The sequence below is a fragment of the Engystomops pustulosus genome, chromosome 11 (genome assembly GCF_040894005.1).
Source record: "Engystomops pustulosus chromosome 11, aEngPut4.maternal, whole genome shotgun sequence".
Lineage (NCBI taxonomy): Eukaryota > Metazoa > Chordata > Amphibia > Anura > Leptodactylidae > Engystomops > Engystomops pustulosus.
The window spans coordinates 12206797-12218874 of NC_092421.1; the positions used below are offsets into that span (position 1 = coordinate 12206797).

The window sequence follows — 12078 nt, forward strand, 5'->3', positions numbered from 1 at the left end:
ACATTTAAATACCCCAGCACCTTTGCCAGTGGCCACCAATCTACGATCTACGGTGCTAGCAACGGGTGTTTGCTGCATTATGCAACAAACACTCAGTGGATTTGAAGATTGCTCAGCCCATGATTCCTCTTCATACTCCCGGACGTTCAGGAATGTCGAAATGCGGGAAGGGGTTAAACAATCTAATGCCATATTGCATTGCTTCTAGAAAAAATATCTCCATAATGTTGTGCACAGTGCTGCAGGTGCACCATGTGCCTCTATGTAGGCTCTGTGCACATGCTTCGGGCATGTGGCCAATACTATAAACTGTAATAAACCCTTAGGTTTTGATTATTGTCTCAGCGGCAGTCATCGGTTTTTGGTTACATATCCATAGGACATATCAGATTGCACAGATAACGATAACAACTACATGGAAAGGTTACACACAATCTCAGCTTTAAACTCCTCCAAGTGAAATAATTGTTTAATCCTCAACGAGGCTCCTAGCCAGTGACGTAAGTGTCTATCATTTTGTATAAAATGAGACCCTTCTAGCTGAGTGTATGTTTCCTGCTCCATTTCTACAGCTGGACAACCAGCAGACTGACCAAAATGAAGATTGAAACTATCGTCATCCTGCTGTTTGTAGCTGTTGCAAGTGCATCATTTGATGGTAAGAAATTTGTGATATTGCTGGATCATTTAGAGATTAGAGAAAATTTTAATTTATGTACTTGCCGTACATGGACTTAGTAGGCTGCCTCTTCCTCTTTCCAGCTCAGCTTAGTACAGTGGTGGCGAACCTATGGCACTGGTGCCAGAGGTGGCACTCGGAGCCCTTTCTGTGGGCACTCAGGCGATCACCAGAGAGGACTCCAGGTATCTTCCTGCAGTCCCAGACAGCCCAGGACTTGCTGTGCACAGAGCTGTACCTGGGACTACTGGAGGAGTGGGAAGGTGTGGACAGATCTGGATTATCATTGTAGCTCCTGCTCCGGCCCTGACAATTCGTCCTGTTTATGGGACCCTGGAGGGAAGCTACAATGATCATCCAAATTTCTTCTATTTACTGCTTTATTGGTGTCCTCAGGTGCTGGTATCAATGAAAGCTGTGACAGAGAAGGGAGTATAAATCACAAATTAAATTTCTGTGTTGGCACTTTGCAATAAATAAGTCGATCTAGGTGGTACTTTGGGCACTCGGTCTCTAAAAGGTTCGCCATCACTGGCTTAGTAGATTGGGACAGCGTGAGCAGAGATACCTCATTATTATTACAGGGGTTATAATGAAAAGTTCACGCACATGTTTTGTAAGTTATTAATTAAACCTATGGCACGGGTGCCGGAGGCGGCACTCGGAGACCTCTCTGTGGGCACCCAGGCCATCACCCCAGAATGAGTTCAACAGACAGGGCTCAAAGAATGCTGGCCCAACAATTCTTCCTGTACATAGGAACCCTGAAGAAAAGCTGCAATAGTCCAAATTTGCCCTCCTCCTTTTAACTGTGTTGGTTTCCTCAGCAATAAATTACTGACTTAATTGCTGTGTTGGCATTTTGCCATAAATAAGTGGCGTTTGGTTGAAGTTTGGGCACTCATCTAAAAGGTTTGCCATCACTGGGTTAGATGTTTATCCAATCACTATGGCATCATTTTCATTAAAGCTACTTATTGTGGAAATGTATCCAGCCATTACTTCAAAGTTCTATCTTCATAAATAATAATAATCATCATGTTTATTTATATAGTGCCATCATATTCCGTAGCGCTTTACAAATGATAGGGGACAAATAAAAATATAATATTACATTATAGAGTACAAACAGGCATATGGAACAATAGGAGTGAGGGCCCTGCTCACAAGAGCTTACATTCTATGAGGATGAAGGGGTTAACACAAGAAAAAAAGAGATTGTGTAATGGTCCACAATATGATAATATATTATAAGGGAACAATATAAAATAAGATGAAACCTATACTATTGAAACCATAGGATATCTAACATGGACCTTCATCAGGCAATCATCTGGACCAAATGCTTAGCCTTAAACATAAATATTTAATGGTCAAGTCCTTACTCCATTTGTGCGCCATCCTCCCTACACTCCTCTTGTGAAGTGTAAATTTTAGTAATGTTTTTAGTTCAATCATTTTACTAACTTTCTAGCAAATGCATAGCAAATTCACATACCATAATCAAAAAAGAAAAGGAAGATTACAAAGAATGTATAAACAACACAAAATACCCTCATGTGTCCATCAAGAGAAGCTGAATGCTCCAATAAATTATGAGGAATCAGAGTCCAACCTGCTTTTTTAAAAAGACACTAAAAGGGACATGAGACAATGAACAGAAGAATTGTAAAGAGGAGGAGGGGAAGGGTAGGGGCATGACATTAGGGAACAGAGGGAGTGGGAAGGAAAGGGCCTGTTGCTAGTATAGGGGGGAGGGCTGAGGGGCAGTTACTGTCTGGGGATCTGAGCTCAAAATGTCTTTGAAGCTCTGGGACTCACGGATTGCCATCCAGGGTTGCCATAACTTTATGGATTTTTTTAGGTACCCAGGGTATCAGCTATCAATTCCTCCTTTCAATGGATGTGCATCAATTCTTGGGTCCAACTAGAAATGGAGGGGGCGTAGCCGAGCGCCATCTGCGGGGGATGACTGAGCGTGCCACAATCAGGGAGAATTTCAGAAGGCTTTTCTTTTGTTTTTGGATAGAGCCAGGGAGACTAGAGAGCAGCGCCATCTCTGGGGTCTCAGGGGTCACTGAGCCCATAATATCGGATGTTACCTCGAATATCTGGTCCCAGAAAGGAGAGATTTTTGGGCACGATCACAAAATGTGTAGCATATCACCTCCATCTGCCCCGCATCTCCAGCATGTGTCCTGGAATGAGGGATAAATCAAATGCAGCAGAGATGGGACCCTATCCCATCTAGAGAGAATTTTATAGTGTCTCTCTTTGTTCCAGTCTCTGGGGGAAAGAGAAATATTCAGGTCTCTGGTCCACTTATCGAGAAACGGTAGCGGAGAACTATCAGATTCTTTTAATAGGAGACCATATATTTGTGAGATGCAGTGTTCCAGAGGGGATGCTGAGCGGAAGAGGGCCTCAAAGGCAGTTAGGGGGGAATTGAAGGCAGCAGCGGACCCTGGTTGTTTGAGGTAAGCTCCCAACTGATTCATTTCCAGCCATGAAAGGTCAGAGGAAATTGATAGACCTGAAAGCTCAGGGAATGAGGGAATTGTGCCCTCCCCAAAGATATCGTACGTGCGAAGGTCCTTATAGCTTGAGCGACCCAGAAACGTAGTTCTGGAGAAGGCTGCATGGAAATCTGGGTTACGAAATAGTGGAGTGAGAGGGCCTGGAGAGAATTCCGTTCTGGATGAGGGACCTCCAAAGCTTCAGAGTTCAAGCAAGAAATAGTGTTTGAGGCTCGTATGGGAATCTGGGAACTGTATTGCTCTAGTCAGACTTACCATTGTTTTGGTATATAGGTGGAAGTGCCAGTCGGGTTCCCTTCCTATTTTGAATAATTGAATCCATTAGCCCTCACTCTGACCAAGGGGCGATTGTAAAGAGATATGACCCTCCCCAAGAATTTAGGACCTAAGCCTAGCTGAGAGAGGGCTGCGGAAAGGAAGCCCCAATGCACACTGTTGAAGGCCTTCTCTGCGTCGATCGACAGGAGGCATGCTGGGATTGGCCTTTTTTGTCCATGTGTCATTAACAGAAATGTCTTATTCAAATTGTCTCTCACCTCCCTACCAGTAGCGTAACTAGAGTCCTCTGGGCCCCAGGGCAAAATTTCCTACAGGGCCCCCCTCCCCCCGGTATGCATAAAAACATTGAACGCCATCAACCAGTAGCAGTAATCAATGTCCCCCCCACCAGTAGCTATAATTAAGGTCGTCGTCCCCACCAGTAGCCATAATTAATGTCCCCCCCCACCAGTAGCCATAATTAATGTCCCCCCACCAGTAGCCATAATTAATGTCCCCCCTCACCAGTAGCCATAATTAATGTCCCCCCCCACCAGTAGCCATAATTAATGTCCCCCCCCACCAGTAGCCATAATTAATGTCCCCCCACCAGTAGCCATAATTAATGTCCCCCCTCACCAGTAGCCATAATTAATGTCCCCCCTCACCAGTAGCCATAATTAATGTCTCCCCTCACCAGTAGCCATAATTAATGTCGTCGTCCCCACCAGTAGCCATAATTAATGTCCCCCCACCAGTAGCCATAATTAATGTCCCCCCACCAGTAGCCATAATTAATGTCCCCCCCCACCAGTAGCCATAATTAATGTCGTCGTCCCCACCAGTAGCCATAATTAATGTCGTCGTCCCCCCCCACCAGTAGCCATAATTAATGTTGCCGTCCCCACCAGTAGCCATAATTAATGTCCCCCCTCACCAGTAGCCATAATTAATGCCCCCCCTCACCAGTAGCCATAATTAATGTCCCCCCCCACCAGTAGCCATAATTAATGTCCCCCCACCAGTAGCCATAATTAATGTCCCCCCTCACCAGTAGCCATAATTAATGTCCCCCCTCACCAGTAGCCATAATTAATGTCTCCCCTCACCAGTAGCCATAATTAATGTCGTCGTCCCCACCAGTAGCCATAATTAATGTCCCCCCACCAGTAGCCATAATTAATGTCCCCCCACCAGTAGCCATAATTAATGTCCCCCCCCCACCAGTAGCCATAATTAATGTCGTCGTCCCCACCAGTAGCCATAATTAATGTCGTCGTCCCCCCCCCACCAGTAGCCATAATTAATGTTGCCGTCCCCACCAGTAGCCATAATTAATGTCCCCCCTCACCAGTAGCCATAATTAATGCCCCCCCTCACCAGTAGCCATAATTAATGCCCCCCCTCACCAATAGCCATAATTAATGCCCCCCTCTCACCAGTAGCCATAATTAATGTCCCCCCCTCACCAGTAGCCATAATTAATGCCCCCCCCCCCACCAATAGCCATAATTAATGCCCCCCTCTCACCAGTAGCCATAATTAATGTCCCCCCCTCACCAGTAGCCATAATTAATGTCCCCCCCTCACCAGTAGCCATAATTAATGTCCCCCCCACCAGTAGCCATAATTAATGTCCCCCCCTCACCAGTAGCCATAATTAATGCCCCCCCTCACCAATAGCCATAATTAATGCCCCCCTCTCACCAGTAGCCATAATTAATGTCCCCCCCTCACCAGTAGCCATAATTAATGTCCCCCCTCACCAGTAGCCATAATTAATGCCCCCCCTCACCAGTAGCCATAATTAATGCCCCCCCTCACCAATAGCCATAATTAATGCCCCCCTCTCACCAGTAGCCATAATTAATGTCCCCCCCTCACCAGTAGCCATAATTAATGCCCCCCCTCACCAATAGCCATAATTAATGCCCCCCTCTCACCAGTAGCCATAATTAATGTCCCCCCCTCACCAGTAGCCATAATTAATGTCCCCCCCCTCACCAGTAGCCATAATTAATGTCCCCCCCTCACCAGTAGCTATAATTAATGCCCCCCCCACCAGTAGCCATAATTAATGTCCCCCATAGGTAATATCCCCCCAAATAGCCATTTCCTAACTTTTACATATGCCCCCCCCCCCAAATAGAAACAGGGCCCCATATGTTAAAGCAAAATTAAAAATATAATTCTTACCTTATTCCGCTCCTCTTCGCGCTCTCTCATCTGGGGATCCAGCGCAGGCGACGGCTGATGACACGTCTGCCAGGTCAGATGCCGGGTCATAGACCTCAGCACACCCTTCGCAGGCAGGCGCATCATTAAGCCTGCATCGGCAGGCCCTAACAAACCCCACTTGTCCACAGTCCCGCTGGAGTGTCCGCGGGGCAGCCGGGGAGCGGAGGAAGCGGGCAAGAGTTGGGAGAGGAAACCAGTAATCCCCTTTGGAATAGCAGGGACCGGAGGAGCCACGGGGGTCTTCACTGTTCTCCTCTTCTTAGGGCCCAAAGGGTGATGTAATTTGAGTGCTGCGTTGCCTTAGATCAGTGGTGGTGAACCTATGGCACTGGTGCCAGAGGTGGCACTCGGAGCCCTTTCTGTGGGCACTCAGGCCATCACCAGAGATGACTCCAGGTATCTTCCTGCAGTCCCAGACAGCCCAGGACTTGCTGTGCACAGAGCTATTTTAAAGTGACAGCTCTACCTGGGACTATTTTCTGCTTTATTGGTGTCCTCAATAAAAACTATGACAAAGAAGGGAGTATAAATCACAAATTAAATTTCTGTGTTGGCACTTTGCGATAAATAAGCGGTGCTTTGTTATAGTTTGGGCACTCGGCCTCTAAAAGGTTCGCCATCACTGCCTTAGATCATCGCGGTTAGGCCCCAGAAGGAGTGGAAGCTAACAGGCAGCACATCTATTCTCCTCCATAGTCAGGCCACTCCCCTTTTATTAATGTTTTTAGTAATGTTTTCATTGTGTATTCATGTTTGGGAACCAAACTATTCCTGCAGCTATAACGTATTGACTGATTTTATGTACAATATAATACACCATATATCCCACAATATAATGTATTTCACATTATATTTTTTGCATTGTATTGACACTTTTTTGACCCCTTCTACTAAAGGACCACCTGACGGCGATGACAGCGCGGGTATGTGCCCGATGCAATATTTTAAAAAACACCCTGAGTTTCACGAGAAGAAGAAAGAATTAATGAAGAAATACGGTGCACCCGATTTAAGTAAATTGAAAAGCTGTTCCAGTGATGAAAACTGCGGCCCAGATATGAAATGCTGCCACACACCTTGTGGAAAAAAATGTTTTAAAAAAATCTTTGGTAAGTAACCCCATCAATTACTGTCATCAATGTCCCCTGTTATTCCCATTCAGAACAGAAGACTAAAATGGGGCCTGTGTATGGACCTACTGACTTCATAGGTCACCATTCGTAGGGTGAGTATAAATGCCGATGTATAAATACAGGCTAAAATAGCAAGTAGACTTGGTGCTACGGTCAGTGTAACTTTTTTTTAAAAGTTATTTTTTATTTTTCATGAGGATATAAAACTACTAAATTGCCAAAATTGATATTGTTGCTCAGAAATAGGCTCATTCAAAGTCTGGAATAAGAAAAACAGCTACACAGAAAGCAAAAAATAAAATATATCCAATCATGTCTGTATGATGTGACTTGAATACAGTAAGAGCTAACATCTCCTTTTCTTGTCTTCAGAGAACAACGCCATGGAAACAATTGAACAGACATGTAAAGAAATAGGCATGGGACCCGAAGACCAACCATATGGTACGCACTCATTCATCTAACAACTTTTTTGTGTTTTTGAGACAAAACAGTCAATACTTTGATGTTTTATGGCTTTTTCTACTTTTTGTTTAATGCAAATGTAATCCGAACATTATTACAAGATAACAAACATAACACATCTTGGGGGTCATTTACTAAGGGCCCGATTCGCGGTTTCCCGACGTGTTACCCGAATATTTCCGATTTGCGCCGATTTTCCCTGTATTGCCCCGGGATTTTGGTGCACACGATCGGATTGTGGCGCATCGGCGCCGGCATGCACGCGACGGAAATGGGGGGTGTGGCCGAACGAAAACCTGACGGATTCGGAAAAACCGCCTCATTTAAAAAAAAAAAAAATGTTGCGGGACTCGCGCTTACCTTCACCAGGAATAGGCCGGTGAACTCCAGGGCATTCCGGCGGGCCTCGGGGGAACTTCAGCGCAGCAGCGACACCTGATGGACGTCAGAGGAACTGCCTTAGTGAATCCCGGCCGGACCCGAATCCACCGCAGAGAGCGCGTCGCTGGATCGCGAATGGACCGGGTAAGTAAATCTGCCCCATTGTGTCCATCGTGGACCAGATGTGTGTTGTGGCTCCCATTAGAAGAGCTGCAATGTAGATGTGTTACTGGAAGGCTATCCAGTTTTATCTGGCACGCTATAAGAAGCACAAATATCAAGACTAATATAATAAGTAATAGTAAAGTGTTTGATAAAAATGAAAGGAAATGGAAATCTTATTTTCCTGTTTTTACGTTAACAGTAATGACAGAAGAAGATAAAAAATATGGGATGTGCCCAGATAATTATATGAGAGCCCATCCAGAAATCAAAGAACAATTTAAGAAAAACTGGAAGCAAAAACATGGAGAGGGTAAACATGGTGGACAGTGTTCCCATAAACATTCACATGGAGAGTGTAAACATGGAGAACAATGTCCCCATAAACATTCACATGGAGAGTGTAAACATGGCGAAAATTGCCCTCATAAACACCACAAGAAACATGGACACTTCAGAAATTTCACTGCCATGCCTGACTGCTCGGTTGATGGGGATTGTAGCAATAACATGCGGTGCTGTAACACAATGTGTGGGAAGAAATGCATGAAGCCAGTATTCAGTAAGTACCCTCTGAATTACTAATTGCCCTACCGTAGTCATTTCATAAACACCTTACACGCTTGATTATGATAAGAGTGCAACAAGTGTTAAGTCTGATCCTTCTGCATGGAGTAGCTTATACATATGTTTGCCACCCCTATTCCTTTAGTTTTTATGTATCTAGATTATGAAACTTCAGATGTTGCTTCTTCACTTCACTGATCTTTGTATTGGTCTCTCATAAACGCATTATTTTATATTTCTATAGCGCCAGAAGACTTAAAGGAGTCCCTTTTTGGTAAAGCGGAAGAAAAGACAAACAGGAACAAGCGAGACGTAGACAATGAGGATAAGGGTGGTGAAGACAATAAAGTGAGCCATGCCAACGAAGAAGCTGACAAGGGCCAGAGGAAAGGAGCAGGACATCGAAAGGGTCAGGGGAAAGGTGCAGAGAACGGGAAGGGACATGGGAAAGGAGTAGAGCATGGGAAAGGAGCAGAGAACGGGAAAGGACATGGGAAAGGATTAGAGCATGGGAAAGGAGCAGAGAACGGGAAGGGACATGGGAAAGGAGCAGAGCATGGGAAAGGAGCAGAGAACGGGAAGGGACATGGGAAAGGAGCAGAGCATGGGAAAGGAGCAGAGAACGGGAAGGGACATGGGAAAGGAGCAGAGCATGGGAAAGGAGCAGAGAACGGGAAGGGACATGGGAAAGGAGCAGAGCATGGGAAAGGAGCAGAGAACGGGAAGGGACATGGGAAAGGAGCAGAGCATGGGAAGGGGCAAGGGAAAGGAGCAGAGCATGGGAAGGGGAAAGGGAAAGGGAAAGGAGCAGAGCATGGGAAAGGACACGGGAAAGGAGCAGAGCATGGGAAAGGACACGGGAAAGGAGCAGAGAATGGGAAAGGACACGGGAAAGGGTTAGAAAATGGCAAAGGTCACAAAAAAGCTCAAGATCAGAATATTCAAGTTCAAGAAGGAGAAGAACACTCCCGACAAAAGCGATTTGCGGATGCAATTGGAGACCTAATGAATCAAGAAAAAAATGATATGCATAAAGGAATTCAAAATGAACAAGGGGAAGAAGATGGAAAGGGCAAAGGTAAAGGAAAGGAAAAGGGAAAAGGAAAAGGAAAGGGAAAAGGGAAAGGAAAGGAAAAAGGGAAAGGAAAGGAAAAAGGGAAAGGAAAGGAAAAAGGGAAAGGAAAAGGAAAAGGGAAAAATAAAGGGAGTGGAGGAGAACAGCCACTAGTGAATGAGGGAATGTAATCATGTGATGCTTTTTGTGTCAATGAAATAAAATTATGAATGCCAACCATATGAATCAATGTTTTTAGTAGCTCAGCATGATGGTGCCAGTGTATGATGAAGAATAATGATTTAGCTTTTCTTGGTCCTTGACGTTAAGCAGGATTTTTACTTGGACTATAAAACTCACTTTTTAAGGAAGAAGAGAATTGCATGCTCTGTAGGCCTGTTATTTATAATACATATACTCTACCAAAGAAAGAAAATACAGCCGAAATTAATGCAAAACTATAAAAGAACAATTCTTTATTGAATAGTTAAGGAAATACAGAAATAAAAAAAGGGAGTATCTAAATTGATGCTACTGGATAAAGTAACCAGACACTAACGTAATTCATAAATTGTACATAAATAAGTATCATGAATATCGTCCTAAACTAGCAGAGCATACATGTGCATGTCTATATACATAAGTGCATAAATGTGACAGATCATGCAATATTCCTATTAAATCATTAGGATTAGGACAACCAACCCTAAAAATAAAATAGCCCTAGATGTATAATATGGGGCGAGTCACTTAGCCTTAATCTAAGGCCCCTACAAACTTGAGAGTGTGATGCATCCAACTTACATCACACTCGGGTAATTTCTGGATGGAACGTCTGGCCGAACAACGACCAACAGCTGACTCCAGTTGCAAAAAGAGTTTTTTCAGCTGTCTGCTCACTCACGTGTGTCTTTTAGAGCCAATGCTGAGTATTATCTGTGTAGTCCTGGTGCACGGATCATAGACGAGTTTTGTCGGAAAACCCAATTGGAATCCAAACGAAAAGGAAAAAGTTTCAGACCAGCACTACCATCTGCTAAAAAAAAAAATCTTTGTACTTTATTCCATCATTTTAAAACAGGAGGCATACTTCATAGGGACCTACGCGTTTCGTACATTATAAGGTGCAGACCATGAGTAAGAACAGCATTTATAATGTACGAAATGCGTAGGTATGCACCCTGTTTTAAAATGATGGAATAAAGTATGAAGATTTTTCTTAGCAGATGGGAGTGCCGGTCTGAAACTTTTTCCTTTTCGTTTAGCTGACTCCAGTTGTCAGCTTACGAGACGCAAGTTCTAGCCAGCAAACACTGCGAGTGTGATGTAAGTCGGACGCAACACAATCCCAAGTATGTCAGGGGCTTAATTTGGATGAACGGCACTTAATTCATCATTTCAGCGTGTCAAGTCTTTATCTGGGGGTGGAGTGCTAAAAATCTGTTTATTATTACCTACAGCATATTGTGTATATTATAACAATTCTAACATCTATGAAAGCCTCAATAAAAGCTACATATCAATTCACTCATACACGTTCCCACAGACTCTCCCCCTTGCCCTTACTTCATGAATTTATGTACTAGCGATGGTGAACACCTTGAGTGAATATCATGGATCCATCTTACACAAATTATTGCACTATGCGTAAGGCTGGCGTAGGTAAAAATTAGCATAAAAGGCATCATAAATGTCTTCAGGCCACCTGTTGGACATTTCCTCTAAGGCTATATTCCCACGACCATACACACAAGCTTGTGGCCATACATATGTTCCCCACGGAGCAATAAGGAAAAGTAGATACGGAGAAGTAGAAGTATGTGTTGGACATACATAGCTGCAAGGGCAATATGGTGGCCTACTCAGAAATAAATGATAAAGTATATTTTGTTCAATTGTTTAATTAGTTTTAAAAAGAAAAAAAGTCTCTTCAACATACATTCCAAAAACACATAGGGGGTCATTTACTAAGGGCCCGATTTACGTGTTTTCCCGACGTGTTACCCGAATATTTCCGATTTGTGCCGATTTGCCCTGTATTGCCCCGGGATTTTGGCGCACGCGATCGGATTGTGTCGCATCGGCGCCGGCATGCGCGCGACGGAAATCGGGGGCGTGGCCGAGCGAAAACCCGACGGATTCGGAAAAACCGCCGCATTTAAAACAATAAAAGTGTCGCTTGGGACGCGCTTACCTTCACTTGGTCCGGCTCAGTGAATTTGAGTGCGTTCAGATGCTTTTCAGCGCAGCAGCACCACCTGTTGGACGGCGGAGGAACTACCTTGATGAATCCCGGCCGGACCCGAATCCACTGCAGAGAACGTGCCGCTGGATCGCGAATTGACCGGGTAAGTAAATCTGCCCCATAGTATACATATAATATAATAACATTTAAAATAAATCTGAAAGTTTCGAAATAAAAATTATTCAGAACCGGGACATATTCTTTTTACATATCCACTTGTTAGGGTTGAAGCAGTTTTCTGCTGATAGGCCTTTTCCATACGTGGCACACTGGTGCTCTTCAGATGTGGCAGACCTGCTGATGGAACAAGAATTAATAGCAGATTTGTGGATTGAACAGAGACCTGACATTTAAAGAGG

The 12078-nt window shown here is 44.2% G+C and overlaps 2 protein-coding genes across 3 annotated transcripts in view; one reads left to right on the top strand and one right to left on the bottom strand.

The window, feature by feature from the left end:
• Positions 1-558: 558 nt before the first annotated feature.
• LOC140105709 (uncharacterized) lies at positions 559-9702 on the top strand. The gene is made up of 5 exons (XM_072129736.1): positions 559-658; positions 6609-6821; positions 7218-7289; positions 8056-8415; positions 8665-9702. Exons 1-5 carry the CDS (start codon positions 598-600, stop codon positions 9663-9665), a joined length of 1707 nt encoding a protein of 568 aa, XP_071985837.1. The 5' UTR covers positions 559-597; the 3' UTR covers positions 9666-9702.
• A 1810-nt stretch (positions 9703-11512) lies between these two features.
• LOC140105780 (C-type lectin domain family 2 member B-like) overlaps positions 11513-12078 on the bottom strand; it is a 15677-nt gene continuing 15111 nt past the window's right edge. Inside the window, exon 6 of one of the 2 annotated variants that reach the window (XM_072129869.1) lies at positions 11513-12013. In XM_072129869.1, coding sequence (XP_071985970.1) covers positions 11902-12013 — 112 coding nt within the window. In that variant the 3' untranslated portion in view covers positions 11513-11901. Of the gene's footprint in view, positions 12017-12078 lie in introns of both variants that reach the window. The other variant, XM_072129868.1, reaches the window with a different exon arrangement.